This window comes from Myotis brandtii, unplaced genomic scaffold (genome assembly GCF_000412655.1).
Source record: "Myotis brandtii unplaced genomic scaffold, ASM41265v1 scaffold4, whole genome shotgun sequence".
In the NCBI taxonomy this organism is placed as follows: Eukaryota; Metazoa; Chordata; class Mammalia; order Chiroptera; family Vespertilionidae; genus Myotis; species Myotis brandtii.
In genome coordinates, this window is record NW_005365371.1 from 1,702,013 (window position 1) to 1,723,541 (window position 21,529).

General features: G+C 45.2%; 1 protein-coding gene across 17 annotated transcripts in view; it reads left to right on the forward strand.

The window, feature by feature from the left end:
- Nucleotides 1-21,529, forward strand: part of KALRN (kalirin, RhoGEF kinase) — a 586,523-nt gene that overhangs the window by 339,972 nt on the left and 225,022 nt on the right. For all 17 annotated transcript variants that reach the window (XM_005873113.2, XM_005873115.2, XM_005873109.2 and 14 more), the window contains 7 exons: nucleotides 2,110-2,224; nucleotides 5,548-5,663; nucleotides 6,083-6,205; nucleotides 11,863-12,045; nucleotides 13,551-13,669; nucleotides 17,371-17,437; nucleotides 17,999-18,108. In XM_005873113.2, coding sequence (XP_005873175.1) covers nucleotides 2,110-2,224; nucleotides 5,548-5,663; nucleotides 6,083-6,205; nucleotides 11,863-12,045; nucleotides 13,551-13,669; nucleotides 17,371-17,437; nucleotides 17,999-18,108 — 833 coding nt within the window. The remainder of the gene's footprint in view (nucleotides 1-2,109; nucleotides 2,225-5,547; nucleotides 5,664-6,082; nucleotides 6,206-11,862; nucleotides 12,046-13,550; nucleotides 13,670-17,370; nucleotides 17,438-17,998; nucleotides 18,109-21,529) is intronic.

The window sequence follows — 21,529 nt, forward strand, 5'->3', positions numbered from 1 at the left end:
GTTGTAGAGAAGATATTGGCTGGTTAACTTGAAAGGTCACACTTCAAATATTTCTTTTTTCTCTCAGTACTTTTTGTATAATTAGGCAGTTAGGATATGCTATTACTGCTGGTGCCGGGTTCAGATATCCTGAAATCCCATTGATGTTAATTGAGAAAAATACTTTCCCTCAGTTATGTTTGTTTTATTAAAATATTCTTAATTGAAATATGTAAACCTAGATATAAAACAATACTAAAATATAAATAATAATATAAACAATATTACAATGTAAATCTTTTGTAAATGGATAATACAATATTTAGGGCAAGAATTAAAAGAAATAAATGTAGACATCTTATTTATTTATCAATTTAAAAGTTATCAATTATTGATCACTGTGTAGTCTGCTGCATGAAGAGAGAAATACCTTGTTTTGTTCCTTTGTTCCTAATAGAGCTCTAGCTTTCCAGGGAGAAGCCCCGGCTGCTCTGAACAGGCTCTCAGTCTGTGGGAGTCCTCCCAGCCCTCTTCCCTCCGGCCTTTGATCTTCTCTCCGACGGGTCTTCTGTGCTAAAACTTATCTCAAGGCTCCATTTACTCTCAGATGTCTTGCTTTCATGTTCTGCTTCCTCTCAGGTTTCTGAAAGTACAAAAGAGAATTTTTATACCCTGACATATTGCCACTGATTTTCTACAACTCTGTAATTAACTGCCTTTTTTTAATTATTAGGAATTTTCTCTACTGGAACACCTCTTTGAGTTTTATTTTTATTCTTTGTTATTCCCCTGTCCCTCCTCCCATCTAGTTGGTGTCTGCACCTGCATTCAATCAGAACCCCTAGTGATCAGCTCTTACTAATGAGATTCAGTAGAAATTCTTCTATACAGGGCTTAAGATGACTTTAAAAGTCTTCCCTGTTATAAAACACAATTTAAAACAAAACAACTTAAGTAGAGCATATGAAAAATTTTAAATAGAGATATAAAGATAGTTCTTCATAAAATTAAGTGCTTCTTTTTAAGAAGGAAAAAAAACCCCTGTTCTGGTTGGATGTTTTCCGACGTGCCTACACCTGTAGTTGAGAAAGTCCCTGCTGTTGTGGGAAGTGTGTGCCCAGTGGACGGGACATGGAGCTCTCCATCTGTGTGCATTAGTTGGCTATTTGGGATTTCTTAGCTTTGGACCACCCTCCAGCTGCTAAATTCGTGGCCTCTGGACGGACCCACCAGCAGTCTTTGACCAGAGCTCTTAGAAGCCATTGTTGCTAATGCAGCATTTAGAATATTTTATATTATATAATTTGTAGAATAAGATGCTAACTGTACAAAGATTTTTAAATTGTATAGTTTTGTCATTTCCGAAAACTGGATTAAAAATTAGTGGACTACCATGTATTACTTCTACAATCGGGAGAAAAAAAACACTGCTTTTTAAAGAAGTTCAGAACATCTGTGGTCTTGAGAGAAACTAGAAACACTGTCAGTGAACCCTAGAGTCTAGCCTTGACTTGCTTCATGACTCCTGCCCTTTCAGGACCTCAGTCTCCTCTGTGGGTACAACAGCCTGGGACACACCTGTCCTCTCTGCCACCCCTGCTAGTGTGGGTCTTACATGGCCAGCATAACAGCTCTTATTCCTTTAGGTAGAGAAGTTTATTAGTGATACGGAGGTGAGGGTTGATTTGATGGACAAATAAAATTTTAAATGTGGGTAATATCCATTTAGACTTGAGATGTATGGCCAATAGGTTTGTTTCCCAAATTTGCTTTCTCAAATCTAAATTCAACTAATGTTAAAGTGACTTACACCATGCTCATGTACGAGGCCTTCTGGGGGCAGAGGAAAACGAGGTTGAGAGGGAAAGTAATACTGACTCAACTTACACTCGGCCGGGGATGGCTGATTTCTGACTTTTATCTGGGGTGGAGAGGGGAGGGGCGCGGGAAACAGTTCTTTACTCCATGAGAGGGTGGGCCTCTCTCACTGGGACTGGGGTGTCCATGAGCCAGAGTGGCTGCAGGGCTCTGCTCGCCCCTAGCTTCACAAGCCCTTCTCCGGGGTCTTGGGTCCCACGCACCTGCTGGACCAGGACTTATGTGCGGGCGCTTCCCACTTGTCTCCCTCAGGCCTGCACCCTGGCACGGCGGAATGCGGAGGTGTTTCTCAAGTACATCCACAGGAACAACGTCAGCATGCCCAGTGCCGCCAGCCACACTCGGGGACCCGAGCAGCAAGTGAAAGGTCAGTGTGACACCTGCCGGTCACCAGCCACCTCAGCAGCATGGACCAGAGGCTGTGCCCTTGGTCTTCATGCAACCTCAGATTTCCTGGGTTTTCTCCTTGGATAAGAAAAAGTTAGATGTGGGATGGCATGGACTGTGATGATTCATGGGGAATGTGTTAAGCAGGCATCAAGATTTAGAATGGAAAAACCATGATACACTTTCACCAAAGCTTTTTCATTTATTTATCTTAGAGGCTAGAGCAGCTCTATCTAATAGAATTTTCTGAAATAACAAAAATGGCCTGTATCTGTGCTGCCCAATCTAGAAGCCACACGTCGCATGTGGCTGTGGGGCGCTTACAATGTGCCTAGTGCAGGCCCTAGGAACTGAATTTTTACTTCTGTTGAATATTAATCAACTGAAATGTAAGCTGCCGTCTGTGGCTAACATATTGAACAGCGCAAGGCTAGGGTATCTGGCAGCCTGGGAATGAGACAAGTTCTAATCCTGGCTTCATTGCTGAAGCTTTTAAAACTCCAGTTTCCTTCTTTAAAACGTGGTCCCAGACCAGCAGCAGCAACATCACTTGGGAGCTGTAGGAGCTGACACGGAATCTCAGGCCCCACCTGGATCTAGCGAGGCAACCTGAGTTCTAGCAAGAGCTCCCCATCCCACCCCAGCCAGGTGATTGGTGTGCACATGGAATTTAGAGAAGTACTGGTCTAGATAATCCTTAACATCTCTCTGAATTTATAACATTTATAATTGTATGAAAAAGTCAGTAACCTTTAAAAACTAGCTATTCGCTGACCACATTAAGCTTCAGTTATCATCGATGGAATTGCTTATTCTGGACCAGATAGAAATTTGCCTTTAAGTAGGTATAGAATTTAACAAATGTTGTCTTGACATAGCAGAGAAATACAACCCTGGAGACTGAGGCTTGGGAGTGAACCAAAATTGACCTGGAGTGAGGGAGCGGGCAGCTTGGAGACTGCGGAGTTGCCAGGGGAGAGAGGCTGATCTGCTCTAGGAAGCCCCTGTCCCTGCTCAGAGAGCTCAGAGGCGAGGAGATTAGAGGCCAATGGGGAGAATTAATTTTAGGAATCAAAGTCCTCTATGGAGAAGAGGCGAGCGGTTCCTTTTCCAGGTGTGCTACCGTTTGTGGTGGAGTAGCCCTGCGGGTGGCTGGCGTGATGTCACCCTTCGCTTCCGGCACAGTGCAGAGTGGATGTTCAGACTTCAAGTGCAGGTGGCAGCTGGGGGAGACCTGCTGAGCGCAGACACTCCCTCTGTGCCTCAGTGCTGAGAGTGGCAGGCACCCAGAGAGAAGGGATCGCTGCAACTTTGTGGGGGAGAGGGCCGCTTGTTGCCCACAGGAAAGCCTTTAAGAAAGGGCTAAAATGAGTCCTGAAACCCTCCAGGGGTTTTGCCTGATCTGGGTTGTTTCTGTCAGCTGCCACAGAGTGGGCTGCCATGAGCAAAGAAAGCTCTGACTAGGAGACAGAAGGACTGAAGAAAACACAGGTTCTCACTCATCGGCCTATTGAAGCTTCCGGCCAAGCAGGGACTACACTCACCCCTGTATCTGTTTCCCTTCCACGGGCTGCCTGCACCCAAAGCAGTGCCACTTAAGGTTATGTGCAGGAGCAGTTATTGCTGGGTAACAATTCGGTGGTACACAGTTGTGGGCATCGACTGCTCAGGTGACTGCATGTTGGCTGGGGTCAGCTGTCTTGGCTGGGCTCGGTTGGGCAGTCCTGCTTGAGCTGCAAGTGTGGCTGGTGCGGCTCCTTCCCTGCAGGTTAGGTTCTGGCTGCTCCACCTGTGTTAATTCTGGGGCCTCGGGAGAGGGGCAGCAGTTACCCAGGAGCACTTCTTATGGTGTCGATGGCAGAGAGGAGAGGCAGGGTCAGTGCACAGCACATTTCCAGCCCCTGCTGTGTGGTATCTTAACAACCCATTTGCCAAAGCAAGCCACATGGCTGACCCTGAGGTCGGGGTGAGAAAATACACATTGTTTCTTCGGGGAGAAACTAAAAAGTTGCATGATAGGTATAGATAAGGGGAGAGGGGCCACTGAAAGCTCTCAGCCTAAGGGAGGAGGGACAGATTCTGTCCTTAGAAGACCAGACTTCCAGGGAGCATTCAAAGTACACAAAACCAGCAGAAGCCTTGGAGTCTGAGCACTGCGACTTGGGTCGTGCCTTTGCAGAGCACAGTGACGTGTGCTGGGCAGCCCCAGGAGCCCTGGAGACCAGGTGGCTAAGCACTCAGGGTCTGAAGTAAAGAGCTCCACCCTTTCCATCTGCATGACCCTGGGTGTCACCTACACCCTCTGAACCTCAGGTTCTTCATCATAGAATGGAGATGCAGCCATTCTGAGGGAGTTCCTGCATCATGAGGTACCGTGAAAATACAGTGAGGGCTTAATAAATATCAATTTTTCTAAGTAGTCCTATTGTATATTTTATTGGCATCTAATATAGTTAGCAGCAAGCAGGAGGCAGACAAAATGCAAAATAAATTTGATTGCTTCAAACATAGGACATACTATTAAACACTTAGGAAATCTATCCAGGTAGCCAGCTGCCCCTGAAACAACAGAGCAGCTGGGAAATGACTTGGACAAACACCTTCCTGGCCCTCTGTGGTGCTGTATGCCTTGTTCACATCCCCACGCTGAACATCGTTAGAGGTAACATGAGACCAGCTCTCAGCATTTCTTATGATGGAATCCAAAACGACGTGGAAGTTTGGTCCTAGAGGTATGATTCCATGTGGACATGGTTCCCACATGGCTTCCCTTTACGGTTATTTAGAAGTTTTAGAGTTGAGGCTCTGCTGTTCACGTGCTGTGTGCACGGCTCATGTGCAGGGCAGGGGTGTGGTCCATGCCTCAGGTTAGCCATGCGGTGCCACCAGCCCTGAGCCACGGCTCCCTCTCCCCCAGCCTAGAACAGCTGGGATTCTGTCAAGTCCATTCACTTGTGTAGGCTCCATGAATTAGCTGTTACTTAGGGACTGACACTTCCTACGGTCTCTTACCATCAAGGACTATCCTTGGTGTGAAAGAATCAGGGTCACTTTCAGGTCACCCTCAGGACATACTCTTCCCTCATTAGTTGAGGAACCTCATCAACAGGCTCTCACCCCAGCCCCCGCTCCCTCTGGGAAATCCTCTCTGGACCATGCTTTTGCTCCCTTGCTTCTGATGCCTGGATTGGTCCTGTGGGGAGGCTTGAAGGTCATAGTATCTGGCACTTGGGATGTAGGGGGGAAGCGGCCTGTCAGAGTTGTCAGGGCCTCCCCGTGACCGGCGTGGTTTCCTCTCTGCAGCCATCCTGAGCGAGCTCCTGCAGAGGGAGAACCGCGTCCTGCACTTCTGGACCCTGAAGAAGCGGCGGTTAGACCAGTGCCAGCAATACGTGGTGTTTGAGCGCAGTGCCAAGCAGGTATGTGCAGAGTGTTCCCCGGCTTTGCCTCAGCTCCAGGCACTACACAGAGGCCAAGATGACCAGCTCCTGGGACGTCCAGGAAAGGGCAGTGGGAGGCCGGGATGAGAAGAGGAAAGGGAAAGGCTGAGTTTGGTACCAGGAGTGGGGAGGAGGTTCTGAAGGAAGATCACCCCTAATTCATGATGATACTGGGTCAGTCTAATGGACGAGGGACTCTCTTTGTCAGGGGGATGTTCCAAGTCTACCAGGGGAGGGCTCATTCATAAATCAGCTTTCAAGCTGTGTACTGCTTGAATCATGTCGGAATTTCCTGGGTCCATCACGCTGTCCCAGACCACAGCCTTCACGGTAGCATGGCATGTTTTCCTACTGACCCCTGGTTTTTGGGGGACTGGGTGGGTTGTTTCTTCCCACAGGCACTGGACTGGATCCAAGAAACAGGTGAATTTTACCTCTCAACGCATACCTCCACCGGAGAGACCCCAGAGGAGACTCAGGAACTGCTGAAGGAATATGGGGAATTCAGGGGGCCTGCCAAGGTAGGAAGCACCCTGGGCCTTCCCCAAATCGACCCAGCACTTCCCAGTCTGACCAATTTCACGGGGCGGAAGGGAGAGCAGCCTCTTGCACAAAAATGCTTCGCCACAGTGGCAAGGGGGGAAGCATCGGTAGGATTATGTCCTTTGAAACCTGAATACCCAAAGAATGGCGGCTGCTGGATAGAGCGTCTATATGCAGAAGTCAGCTGCTGTGCCCGGGGCTTCCAAGTACACCTCTTCATGCCCCAGGTTCTGGGCTCTGCTGTGTTCTTTCAGGCCACATAAGGCAAAGGGATGTATACCTGTGAAATGCACATTGCATGTGTGAACATCGCACCTAGCCACTTGTTCTTGACCCTTGAATAGCTTGGAAAATCCACCTTATGGGAAGGGCCAATGGCTATGGGTGAATTTATTGCCTGTTTAAACCCATGTTGTTCAAGGGCCAACTGTACTTCTGTCTGGACTCAGACCTGAAAATGAGCCAGACTGGAGTCTCTGGGGACCCAATCCTGCACTAGTGCACACACCACACCCCTCACACTCCCATTCACACCGAGGCAGGGAATGTACAATAGGAGGAAATCTCATTTTCATCTGTTTTCACAGCCAGGATCTGATCTGAGGACCCTTGGGTTTGAATGAAAACTGATCTGTCTGAGTTCCCTCCTTGTAGCCTCCTGTCCCTCACTCTGGGCTCCCTGCCCTGCAAACCTTTCTGGGCATCACTCCCACACTCGGCAGATGCTCTTCCCAGGGTGGGAGCTGATTTTGTGGGAGTCAAGGGGGATATATGGAGGCCCATCCTACCCAGAGATCCCTCTGACACGGCGGCAAATGTTCCTCTAGTTTTCTGTGGCATAATTAGGCCCTTAGTCTCATTCCTGAGCTGACATTTCAGAAGTGGCCACCCACTTGCTGAGTCCTCCCCTTTTCAGCCAATGGGAAAAGCTGTCAGTTCAGGTAAGAGACTTATTTCAATACCAGCTAGAACAAGCAGCACTAGGGAGGTGGCAGGCGCACAGTACCCTTTTCAAATCCAAATGAACATGGCTTTGGAATTACCCACTTTGCATCTATCTGCCCCGCTCCAAACAGTGTCAGTAATGAACTGTTAACAAGCCAGACAGCATTAGCTCCCCTGGTTCCTACTCGTGTAGGATGGGTCGCAGCAGTACGCGGATGGATCGCAGAACGTCCTCGGATCAGAATCTGTGCGTAACCAAAGTGCAAATGCAGAGAAACATTTAGTCAATTTAATCCATTCTTCCTTCACCTCTTTCTCCTCTTTTCTGCTCACATTGTTACTCGGGTTTCATGCTTTGGGCATTCATCAGTTGATAGATATTTGCGTTGTTTACACTTTTGGGCGACTATGAATAATACTGCTGGGAACATTTGTGTACAAGTTTTGGTGTGAACATGTGTTTTCAGTTCTCATAGGCATATACCTGGGAGTGGAATGACTAGGTCATAGGGTGACTCTCTGCTTAACTTTCTATTTTTGGGGGGGGGGGTATTTATTTATTTATTTTTATGCTTAACTTTTAAAACTGGCAATTTCATCTCTGAAAGTAAAAGAAGCTATGAGATAAACTGGACTTCATTCTTATTAACAAAGGAGAATGAAGAGATAAGGAAAATTACAGGAGTCTTAGCAGAACTAAATTACGTGTTGGAATTCAGATTGTTAGGAAAGGGAACACTGGGCATGTCAGACAGGCACTTAGAATAAGAAAAATGGAATCAAAACTATTCAGAGAAAAGATGGGCATAATTCTGTTTCTGAGACTACAAAGAGAAATATTCACGAGTGAATATTTTTGAAAGGTTTAGTTGTTTGTATTTAATGACACGCTCTCCTCTATGAAATGAATATGAAGATATAGCTCAAGAGAACTGTTTACCCACACAGGGAGCTCAATAGTTTCTTATCAACAATAAAAAATGTATCAATCAATAAAAATAATATTGACAATGAAAGGCAAATTGGTAGATTATACTGAAATTATAAGAAAAATACCAAAAAGACTAAATCTTAAAGATTTATGAAATGTGCTAAAGACACAAAAAGGGCTTTTGAAATACTGTATTCAGTATAAGGCTCACTGATTGAGGGACGATGGTCAAAGGAAGCAAGAAAGGAAAAGAAAGAAAAGAAAGAAAGAAAGAGAAGAAGAAAAGAACTGTCTTTCCTTTATTTACCTGTTTTTTGAGAAGATAACATAGAATTCAAAATGGAAATGGCAGAACATACATTAGGGGACATATCAAGCCCAATATAAGTGAGATGTCAGTTCCAAATTTCTGGGCCCAAATGAATTATATTCCCCCAAAGGTTCCTTTTTGTCCACAAGATCATGTAGGTACTTCTGAACCTAACATTCGAGAACCTCTGCAGCCTGATCCTCACTGTACCAGTCCATATGAGTTACTCTCTCTTGGTGGCAAGATCTGAGTTTCAAACTGGGTCACATTATGAGATAGAAACTATGTTGCTGGACCTCCAGGAGTCCAGAAAATGCTGACTGACTCCACCTTATGGGAAAAACAAGAAACATGGCCTGGTCTCACCTCTGGAGATGAAAGCTGAAATGTCACCCGAGACTGAGTCAGTTCCAGCAGCCACACTATCTGGTCATCTCATCTCAGGGCATCAGGGATATATCGCCACCATTCAGCTTCCCTTCCTTTCTCCTCTCTGCTGTCTGCATTCTCATTCTACTCTGCAGCTACCTGCCCAGTCCCCTGCCTCTGCACTTCACACTCCCAGAGAAACCACCTCCATTGACCCAGAATATTGCCACTGTCCCTGTGTAGACAGAGCTCTTAGGACAGGACAGATCAGAAGTAACTCGCTGCATATTGATGGGCTGCCCTTGCGGGGCAAGTTATAACCTCTGACCTCATGCTGTGGCCAGGCATATGGCAGGTTGCACTAGAGTCACCCATGTATAAGAAATCATTTCAGACTGCTCTCACTTATCCACTTCATGGGCCAAATTTATCATCTAATTCTTCTCAATATACACCCTCAGTCTTACTGCTCTGGCTTTACACACCTCTAAACACAAGACTTAGTCATTTGCTCATTCATTTATTCAACATTTATGCTATGCCTACTATTTTCTAGACATTGGAGATGAGTGAATAAGATACAGCACTTACCTTTTAGGAGTTCGTGGACTAATGAAGGAGACATATACATGATTCAGTGTGATACATGCTGAAGTAGAGGCATATATGTGCTGCTGGGGGAACCTTGGGAAGGGCATCACCTGCTCAGACTCTGTGTGTGTGTGTGTGTGTGTGTGTGCACGTGCAAAAGGACTATTGGGTTAAAAGCAGGGAGAAGTAGGAGCCACTCATCTCAGCAGCTGCTCAGACTCTGTGTGTGTGTGTGTGTGTGTGTGTGTGTGTGTGTGTGTGTACGTGCAAAAGGACTATTGGGTTAAAAGCAGGGAGAAGTAGGAGCCACTCATCTCAGCAGGGGGGGTAGGCATGTGAGGTTGGACTTGTTGCAGGTGAGGGGCCATGGAGAGGGTAGAGACAGTCACAGGTGTAGGTGAGGTCCCGTGGGGGGAGGGTTTGTCAATAATGCTCATTTTACTGTCCATTATTTGCTCTCCCAGATTCCACACATCCCTGGAATACCTTTGGTCACACGTCTTTCTTTTTGCTGACTCTGAATCACAATTTTGATGTTTCAGGATAAAGTTTCCCCTATTAGGGCTGCTGCCACCAGCTTTCTATAAAACCCCATCTCATGCTGACGTCTCCTGACCAAGAGCAGAGAATAAATATGTATTTCCCCAACTTTACACAAAGGCGGATTTCTTGATTATAGTTGTAAAAATTAATCTCTGTTTTAAGTAAATTGTTTTCAGGGGGTTGTGGGGGATCCTAAATGCAATAAGGTGGGAGTCCTTAGGATACCAGGTATCTTTTCTTACCCCATTCCCAGTGCTGCTATTCTTAGCCTGTCCATGGCTAAGGAGCTGCTTCTCCTGGCCTCATACCCACTTTCTTTCCTTCACACCAACGCTCTCCTGGCTCCGTGTCTCCCAGTCCTGGGTGCAGCCCACTGTCCCTGAGGCAAGAGAGGCTCAGATGTGCTGAGCGAGCTGCTGGCAGGCCAAGTCCTCCCCGCCAGCCTCTTAGGCACTTCTTGGGAGGGTCGGTGACCTGGGAGGGGCTGTGATGAGCCTGGAAAGGCAGGGGAGGGCGACTTAGGCTCCTCTATCTTGTCTGCTCTTCCCCCAGCGATTTTCTGCCTATCTCCCTCAGTTATCTAGATTGCAGCATGACCCAAACCTTGGGCCTACTGCCCTCCCGTCCAAAAGATCATTGTACTTCTCAGAGTATTATTTAAATATTGTTTCCTTTCCTTTAAAATCTGCTAGGCTTCCCTGATCGATTTTAGAGTTTCAAAACTCAAGTACAAGATAAAAGATGAGCAAGTGTTTACTTGTTGAACATCCCTTTCATTTCTATGTCTTACCCGGCAAGAAGTCCCACGTCTGAGACCTTTTCTGCCCATGCCAGCCCACTGTTGCTGTTTTTCCTGGATTAAAATTCCTGCTGTGTAACTATACATACTTCTTGTTTTGACATTCAATTACATGATGCCCTGAGTCATGTAACTACTCTCTGGGAAAATCTTGTCCCCTCGAGAGATATAGACTGTTTCGGGGAAATGAGCATCTTTTTTCTTCTTTTGTTTAACTCCCTGGACTCCCCCCTACAGCCCTCTGCACAGTAGTGTAGACAGAATTGGTGCTGAGCAAACACTTGCTAGAAATGAAGTTAACACAATACACATCAGAGCTTCGCCTTCCTCAGCCCTGTAATGGATTCCAGCTTCATTGATGCTTTCCTCTCTTCCTCTGTGGAAACTGGAGACAGAGCCTGGTGGTGAAAGGGACAGTGTTTACCCTTTAATCTGCTGCTTGGATTTCTTTAGATCCTGGCATGTGCTCCCTTCCCTGGTGCTTAGAAAGCCAACTTCAGGCCAGTGCAGTGAAGGGGAGGACTAGCGACTGTGGGGCAGCGGCACACAGGCTGTGTCACTCACAGGCGGTAGGAACTTGGACAAGCCCTGAGCCTCTCAGCCTCAGTGTTTTCATTTCCATCTGTTGCTTCAAAGAGCCTTGCACTTCCTCCCTCCACCTACCTCCCAGGGAGTCTCAGATGTGGCATTAGCATCCCCTGTAAACTGATAAAGCCCTATATTAATCTAAGAGATTCTTACATCAATAATTACAATGACTATCACTAAGGTTTACTGAGTTCCTGCTGTGAGTACTGTTTCGGGCACTGTTCTAAGTGTTCTGCATTGCCAACTCATGTCATGCTCACTACAACCTCACAATGTTATGATTCCCATTTTACAGATGAAGGAGCTGAGGCACAGAGGGTTTAAGTAATTTGTTAAAGACCTCCCAGCTAGTCAGTGCCAGAGCTGAGGTGTAAACCCAGGCAGTCTGTCCGTGAGGTGTCTGTGGTTTCCGCATGGGGGGATGGATCTTACTGAGCCATCCAGCCATTGGCCTCTAGCCTCTCATGATTAGTGGCTGCTGTAAAGAAGAAAAAAGCGGGTGGGGTGAGGGCCATGGGAGTCTATGTCATCTGGTAACTTAAACCCTCCTTTGGGGCAGCAAACAAAGGAGAAGGTGAAACTTCTGATTCAGCTGGCCGATAGCTTTGTGGAAAAGGGCCACATCCATGCCACAGAGATCAGGAAGTGGGTGACCACGGTGGACAAGCACTACAGAGACTTCTCCCTGCGGATGGGGAAGTACCAGTATTCCCTGGAGAAAGCCCTGGGCGTCAACACAGAGGTAGGTGTGGGCTGCCCAGCTGGGACGCCTCCTTTCCCATCTCCCTCAGCGCGACTGCTGCTATTGCCGTGGAAGGAAGCAGGTTTCCAGAGCCGCCTCTCTGAGCGCGGACCCCTTCAGCACTTGCCTGATGTGGTTTCCCCTTGGGGGGATGGATCTTACTGAGCCATCCAGCCATTGGCCTCTAGCCTCTCATGATTAGTACTATATATATTGCAAAATTGGCTGGCTGGGGTTGGGGTCTGTGGCTACAGAACAGAGTTTTTCTGTGTGTAGAGTTTACTGTTGACTTTGAGGACTACCATCTTCTACCCAATTACGTTAATCAGCAACTGATTAGAGTCCCCAGTATGTACAATAGTGCTCTTTCAAGAATAAGGGGTATAGTTTGTGCAAAGGCCATTTGACATTTCAAATGAAAGGAGATCCTATCTGCTATGAAGCAAGGGAAGACTGACTTTTAATCTCTTCTTCATCATAGGGGTCAGTGACCTGGGAGTTAAGAACTACACACAGGCTGGCAGTTCAGTCCTAGGATTTCTAATTCTTAAATCTTTATTTATTTATTTTTTGTTAATACTCACCTGAGGATATTTTTCCTTTGTTGATTTTTGTTTGTTTGTTTGTTTGTTTGGGTTTTTTTAGGGAGATTGAAAGAGAGAGGGAAAGACAGAGAGAAACATTGATGTGAGAAAAACACATCGATTGGTTGCCTCCTGCACAAGCTCTGACTAGGTCCTGGGCTGGGGAGGAGCCTGCAACCAAATATGTGCCCTTGACCAGAATTGAACCTGGGACCCTTTGGTCCAAAGGCCAATGCTCTATCCACTGAGCCTAACTGGCTAGGGCTAATTCTTAAATCTTTAAATGGGCTCATGCTCTGAAGCAGAGCAGACTAGAGAGTAAAGTGGTCAGATCACTAAAATTGGGAGAATTAATGTCTAACCTGTGAGATTTTTTTCTAGAAGTTTCTGTTCTGTATAAATACCAAACATTGGTTGAAATAAGCAGGGAGGGGCAATTAGAAAAATCAGCAATTGTTTTCTGTTTCCAAGGGAAGTTGCTTGTTTAAATAAAAATATTTGCTTTTATTATTTTCCCTTGACAAATGAAAGTTTCTTATGTCTTTATGTGTTTCTGCTTCACATACATCTTAATGTATAGTAATCAATCTTGGACTCATTTTGTGTGTGTGTTTAGATTTAATCAGGACCAAAGTCCCTAGAGAAATATGACACTAATTATCAAATGTATTCATTGTTTTTTTCTTGCTGTGGACATTAGTGCTGAACATTTAACCTGAACATTTGATATCTTTCTTACTTGAAAAAAAAAATGACCACATGAAGAAGAGTGCTTGTGGGTGACAATTTGTGGGATTCCCGCTCTCCTCATCCTTCTCCATTATCTCTCTCTCTGTTTTTCACCTCTACCACCCTCCCCAGCCCTGTTTAGTTGCTTTCCCAAAGCATCTCCGAGGTGACCTCTGTGCTCTCTCTGTGCAGGATAACAAGGACCTGGAGCTGGACATCATCCCAGCGAGCCTTTCGGATCGTGAAGTCAAGCTGCGGGACGCCAACCACGAAGTCAATGAAGAGAAGCGGAAGTCTGCCCGGAAGAAAGAGTATGTTTGGGGGGAGCTTCCACCCAACAACAGGCTCCTCGTGACTGTGCTTGGCTTTCACCGTCACCTGTCCCTTTGGACAGCTCCATGTATCCTCATGACCACCTGCAGAGGTTGGAATGGACATACATGATGCTTCCACCCATATGTCACGCTAACCAAGAACTACAGGGCATTGGCTAGTGGAGACAGTGGATCATGTCCACCTCACAAAGCATTGCCTGATGATTCTGCTCTTTATTTTGGTCTTGCACAGCTACATATATCCAGAGGTCTTTCAAGGGCTTTGTGAAGACTATTTTGACAGATTCCTTTTGGGTAATGCTGGGGAAAAATAGTGTTTTCCAAGATTAAGAAGCCCTAGGTAGTTGATTTATAAAAATGAAGTAGGACCACAGGTCCCTTGGAGCTGAAGACACTAAAGCGAAGTCAGAGCTTGAGTTTCATCTGGGGAATGTTTTAGTTTGTCTGGGCTGCTGTACCAAAGTATGACAAATTGGGTGCTTTAAACAATATAAATGTATTGTCTCACAGTTCTGGAGGCTAGAAGTCTGAAATCAGGGTGTTGACAGGGTTGATTCCTTCTAAGGGTTAAGAGGGAAGGCTCTGTTCCAGGCATATTTCCTGGCCTTGTAGACCACCTGCAGAGGTTGGAATGGACATACATGATGTTCACATGGTGTTCTCCCTGAATATATGCATGTGTCCAGATTTCCCCATTTTTTAAAGACACCAGTCACTTTGGAATAGGGGCCCACCCTATTCCATTATTAACCTCATCTTAACTAATTACATCTGCAATGACTATTTCTAAATAAGGTCATATTTTGAGGTACTGAGAGTTGGTATTTTAACATATGAAATTTGAGGGGGACACACTTCAACCCATAACAGGAAGGAGAATGAGACCACACATGGCCAAATATTACTGCTGGGCTCCCTCTGGGGCACCAAATAGCCAGAGGGTGGCAAAGGATACATTGAAAGTAAAACAAAATGGGGTAGAGGGTAGAAGAGCTAAATTATGAAAAGACACAAAACTGCAGGAAGCAGGTGGAGAAAAAGGAAGGAAGAACGAGAAGGCCAGAAACCCAATGCAGTAAAATCAAAGACAACTTTCCCAAGCATGTCAGATTATCTTCCTTCTGACTCATTTCTCTCCTTGTTTACTAAGCACCTACAGTGTACTAGAAACTTTGCTTACACAACCCTGTTTAATCCTTGCAGCAATCCTGTGTGGTCGGCTGTTTTATAAGTAAGGAGTCTGAGGCTTGGAGAAGCAAGTGCTCCCTCTAGTAAATGACAGTCATAATTCAATTCCTGTTTGACTTCAAACCTCATGCACTGTCCACTTTACCAATAGAGTAAGAATAGTAAGAGTGACTAATTAACTCCAGCAAAGGGGAATGTATGAAATCAGGACTTTAATATTAATAGAAAGGCCACTACTGGTACAATGTATTGCTTTAAGGAAAATCCTACCATAACAAAGGTCCAGGGAAAAATGCTGCTCATTTTAATATTTCTTGTGAAATTTTGAACAGGGGACACTTCCTTGTTTACTAAGCACCTACAGTGTACTAGAAACTTTGCTTACACAACCCTGTTTAATCCTTGCAGCAATCCTGTGTGATCGCCTGTTTTATAAGTAAGGAGTCTGAGGCTTAGAGAAGCAAGTGCTCCCTCTAGTAAATGACAGTCATCATTCAATTCCCGTTTGACTTCAAACCTCATGCACTGTCCACTTTACCAATAGAGTAAGAATAGTAAGAGTGACTAATTAACTCCAGCAAAGAGGAATGCATGAAATCAGGACTTTAATATTAATAGAAAGGCCACTACTGGTACAATGTATTGCTTTAAGGAAAATCCTACCATAACAAAGGTCCAGGGAAAAATGCTGCTCATTTTAATATTTCTTGTGAAATTTTGAACAGGGGACACTTTGGGGATAATCGTTCTCAAAATTTTCCTGGGATGGAACACTTGGAATTACTCCCAGGAAAAACTAACATTGAAAATCTAAAATAAGCATGAATACATACTCGGTGCTAAATTATATATTATTATGTATCACCTGCCAGCTGGGAAGCACCATTTCTAATAAAAACTTGTGAAAGAAGGAAGTTAGGTGGGTACCCTGCAGTGAAGCCCAGTGCAGCCTACGCCTACCAGCTGCCCACCCACACTGTCATCAGGGCCCGAGGCAGAAGGGCGCCCTCTCCCTGTAGACCCGCAGCACCAGCTGCTCTTTGTGGGAGGCTGAAGAGCAGTCCCCTAACATCGTCCACACGTGCTGTGCTTGTGATCACACACTGCGCTTCGTGTACATCAGCCTGTGATGCAAATGAGCCCCATTGTAAGTAGTGTGAAGTACACGGTATAATCCAGGCCAGAGGTCAGCAAACTGTGGCCCACAGGCCAAATGTGACCCAAAACCTGCTTTAAAAAAATTAAATGTATTGGGTGGCATTGGTTTATAACCACCTATTTTATATAGTCTGTAAGCTGAAGACTCTTTTTTATCTATGTATATAAAAGGCTAAGCAACCAGCCGACTGGCTGACTGGCCGGTAGCTATGATGCACACTGACCACCAGGGGGCAGATGCTCAACGCAGGAGCTGCTGAGTGACAGCAACTTTGCAGAGTGCCCTCTCGCACTCTAGGACCCCTTGGGGATGTCGGACTGCCATTTTCAGCTCTATCTCCACAGGCCAGGCTGAGGGACCCCACCTGCAGGAGGGACCCAACTCACACCGCAAATGCCCTTCGAGCATTGCCGCCCCAGTGCGGCCGGTCAGGCAGGGACCACAGGAGGTTGGCTCCAGGGTGTGTCCGGCCCATCTCGTCCTGTCCCACCCCACTGGCCACCTTCTAATTAATTTTCTTTCAGTGTGCATGAATCCGTGCACTGAGCTTCTAGTTTTTAAATGATTAAAAAATATGAAAAGAAGAATATTAGTGGTGTAAAAATTAAATGAAATTCTTTTGTGTCCATAAAGTTTTATTGGGACACAGCCACACTTACTGTTGTTGTTTTTTATATACTGTCTCTGACTCCTTTTACACTACAGCAGCAAAGTGAGTGGTTGTAGCAGAGCCTGAATGGTCTACAAATATACCTGGCTCTTTACAGATAAAAGTTTCCTTACCCTCTCCTCTCCCCCAGTCTCAGTGGTGGTGTCCTAGCATTTGTTTATTTTTAGCTTATAAACCTGGTTTAACTTACAGTACTGTGAGTTGCTCTGGTATAAGTCAACAACTCCACTAAACAGATATCATCATCTGGGGGCTCTAAGGAAAATTTAGGAAGCTGAACTTGAAGCTATGTAATTGGTTAGAATGCATATGAAGTGTGCCACATGCTTGTGCACACATGCAAACACACGTGCAATTGAACACACATACATGTCAGCACAGAATCACTAAATGGAAGAACTGGGATGGGAAAGGGAGAGAGAATGTGGATGTGGCTGAGCACAAACCTTCCAAAGAGATACAGAGTAAATGAGCAGAGTGAGAGGGACTCGGATAATGCTCAGAGCCAAGGAGTTCTGCAGAAAGGAAGAGGTGTATTTTGGTAAAGTAGAAAAATAGGACGCTCAGTCATGTCATGAATGCTGGGGTGGGGAAGTGACACTTGCAGGAAGGGAGGTATTATCTCTCTAACCAAATAAACGCCCATGTGTTCCCTTCTAGATTCATCATGGCCGAGCTGCTCCAGACAGAGAAGGCTTACGTAAGGGACTTACACGAGTGCTTAGAGGTGAGTACTGCAGTCGTCAGCCCACAACTGTATAAGGAAACTGCCAGCCTCGACAGCGGCAGGTCCTTGAGGGGAGAGAGCTCTTTGTCTTCTCCCGGAACTTCACAAAAGAAACGCCAGCCCAGGAAATGCTTCTACCCGAGGCATAGTAATTGCACGGCAGGTTCAACTGCTTTTGAAAACAAACTTTTCTCAGACTTGAGCTAGACCCAGCAGAAAAGCTTATAAGACCCTTGAGTTCAAGATAAAAACTATGACACAGTCAATGAACTCGAGTCTGAAATTCTGCATCCTCCCCTCAACAAACACTTGGACATGCACAGGTTTAATAAACAAGAATAGCGTGGAGTCTGTGCTCTTGACGAAGGTCATGGTGTGTTTCCCTAGCAACAGCTCAGGATAATGGACCTCCGGTTTTCTTCCTTTCCATCCTGCTTATTTACTGTTTCCACTCTGCATGCGTTGCCAGCTGAGTCTCACATCACAGCATGAAGGCCTGTTTATTTCGTCTGTATTTCATGTGGCAGTTCTTGCCGGTGATGAACTGTTGCTGTCTTACAGACCTACCTGTGGGAAATGACCAGTGGCGTGGAGGAGATCCCCCCTGGGATCCTGAATAAAGAGCACATCATCTTTGGCAACATCCAGGAGATCTACGATTTTCATAACAAGTAGGTTGGTGGAGGGTTTCTGCGGAGCACACTTAAGGCCATAGATGCCCAACGATAGGGCTTCCCAACAAGAGGATCAAGACTGCTTGGGAAATCTCGCCTAGTAAATTGTTACCTGTTAAATTTTCTAAGTCAGCTACACACTGTCAGACTTCTCTCTCTCTCTCACCCATATTTCTCCACAATTGTCCAAAATTCCTAGTGGAGAAAAGTACTCAGCCATGTTCTCCTTAGAGGCCTAACTGGCAGCATCTTTGTACTCAGTCAGAATGATAACCAGGCTTTGAGGAAATAAAAGTAGCCTTTCTTCATTGAAACTGTGGGGGATCCTGACATTAGAATTCATCTGAGGCTAACTAACCGTTCCGCCTTGTGGGCCTTAGATTTCAAATTCCACTGAAGTTCACGTTCAACTAAATATTTTCTCCCAACTATCCCATCATCTCATCCAAAACAACGGAGAAAAGATAGGTAGGTAGGTAGATAGATAATAAAAATACCTAGTGGAACACAGTTCTTGACATCCTATAGGGGAGAACATCATTTGTTCCTCTCTGTTTTGTTGAAATAAGTAGAACCATAGGGCCCTAAAATGTCATGACTCATTTTGTCCAGCTCCCGACTGGATTTAAGTATCTTTTCCACAACATACTAAACCACATGTTCCATCATTAACAGAAGATCAGCAAGAACATTGGTAACTAGTTATGTAACCTACGTAATGGAAATAACTCAGTTTCCAAAATGCCAATAGGGAATCTCAAGACACAAGGAGTTTGATGGTATAAAGTCCTGGAGCTCGCTCAGGACCCTGTTTCAGAGAAGGGGTGAGAGATGGAGGTGCAGTATTGTAAGTCCTGAGGTCAGGCCACGGGGCTTGTACTGGGATAAACAGTCATGCTGGAGACAGAACCACAGCTCCCGGAGTTCCTGAGGAGGCCCGGGCACAGGGGCACAGCCCCGAGGCAGGACTCCAGGCAGCACAGCCCAGTAGGGCTTCCTGCAGGGATGGAAATGCCGTGTCTGGGCTGTTCAGTGCAGTAGCCCTGACACACGTGTGGCTGTGGACACTGGAGCGTGATGAGTACTCCTGAGAACTGATTTTTTAACTTTATTTCATTTGATAAATTTAGATGGCAGGTAGCCACCATATTGATCAGCCCAGCTCTAGAAAAGGAGACCTCAGTATGGCCCTTTGCTAAGAATGAGTCGGGGGCAAGCGTTGGCTGCAAAAGGACCCTGATTTCTAAAAGGTCTAATACAGGGTGGAGATCACTCCTCTCTTGTCCACTCCTGATGATTAATCCCCTGTTATGTTATCAAATGGCATCCGTGTCAAGAGAACATACAAGATGTAGCTCCCTTGATGGGTTAACCTTGTCAGATTATGTAAACAGTAAGCTCCACAGGGAAAAACCATCGGACTTTCTGGAGAACTTAAATAAAGGTTCCCAGTCTTTTTTTATCACAAATGTTAACACTCTCCTTGCGGTTTGTTTGGACATCTTCAGACATAGAAATAGTCTCTCCGCGTGCCTATTAAATAAGACCCCAGTAAAGCCATATTTGACCATTGATTCCAAATTCCGACCTCTGAGCCCAGCTCAGTATTACCCTGTCTCCTCCAGGACACCTGAGAAGACGTGGGACTGGTAAGCAGTAAGTCATGTGACTTTACTTTTCTGATTGATGATCTCTGGGATTTAGTTAACAAGTCTCCCTTCCTCATAGTCTTACCAACTTGACTAAGAATAAAGGATAGAAATTTGGAGATCACAGCATGCACTTCCTGTGACCCCTGCTTTTGCCAAATTAGTGAATAAAGGGAAAGGATACTTATTTCAAATCGATCAGGTATAACAAAATATCTAGCACAGCCATGCGCTTGTCTGATTTCATGATGTCACTCTACTAAGCCATGGGAACCAGTTTGGTGGTGGTTTAAACAGCTGAAAGCCTCCCTACCAGTGACAAAGTAAATTCTAAGACACCCTTAAAAAACAGTCACGTTAAGCCATTCAGAATGCTGTGTACCATAGAGGAATAAATTCAGTTGTCAAGAACACAGCTACCAAACAAATGTTACCTATTTCTGATATTACAAAGAAACAAGAAGGAATTAAAAGCCAGCCTCTGAGCAACCGAAAAGAGCTACCACAAGATAAAGCCCTACCTTTTCAGAGTCACCTTTATATCCTCTCTAAAAGCCGCTTTACTCTTAGATTGTTTTGAAGCTCAAGCAATTTAGAAGCACCAAACAAGAATCAAGAACTTGAGCAGGTAGTTCAATACCAGCAGCATAAAGTGAAACCTGACAGGAAAGAAGACACATTGCAATAAAATAGTCAAAAAAACCCACAAAATTAGAGTGGTCACTGGCTCTTCAGCATTGATGCAAACGATTCTATATCCCATCACAGAGCCTAGCACAGCCACGGTCTCACTGGATAGCATATAATTGATATTAGTCATAACCCTGAATCATTAGTATATTCTGCATGAAACAACAAGGAAACTCATTAAAAAATGTTTTCAATTATCCACAATTTAAAGGAACATCTAAAAAAATTAAGCTGTGTATTAATTTCCTACAGGATCTGGAGGGCTGAGGCTTTATTCATCATGTATGATTTCTACTTACGCCATACACATTTTGAATGATGGAGAAAGCATAGCACGTCTACAATCTCTAATAGATAAGAGATAAAATGGCAATTAACCCAACTTTGAAAATGCAGGAGCTGTGAACTCCATAGAGATCATGTCTTCCACTGCACAACCCAGGCCCTGGCACACAGGAAACTTGAGTAGTTGTTGGGTGGGTGGCTGGACGATGGAAAAACAATAGAACTTTAGTTTGCAGACTATGGCTAATGTCATTCAAGTCACAATTCAGTCTTTTGTTTGTGAGAGTCTCACAACAGAGAAAGCCCTTAGTTATGATTTCCCCCCATCACTACCAGAACCTTCTAGACCAGCAAAGTGATTGAATATCTGAATGAAGGAGCTTCCTGGGAGCTTCTTAATGGGAGGGCCATACAATGGTCCAAGCACCTGTTTGCTCTTCAGAATCATTTTCTGAAATGGTCACTTTTTAACCTGAGAATTTCCAAGGGTTCTTTTTTGCATCTTTCCAAAGTTACAATTAAGTGCTATCTAACAGAGAACATACTCCTCTCATTTCTAGTGCATAGCTCAGGTTGTCCGCCTATGCTTCAGAAAGGGAGAGGGGAAGGGAGGGGGATGGGGAGGTGGAGGGGCAGAAGGATTGCAACTGACACTGCCTGGATAAGCCAATTAGCTGAGTAACTAGGAAATTAGTACCTAGACCAGGGGTGATATGGTATTGATCCTTTTAAATGGTGTCACTTTGAAAAATTACCACCAAGATTAGGGGTGTGTGTGTGTGTGTGTGTAATTC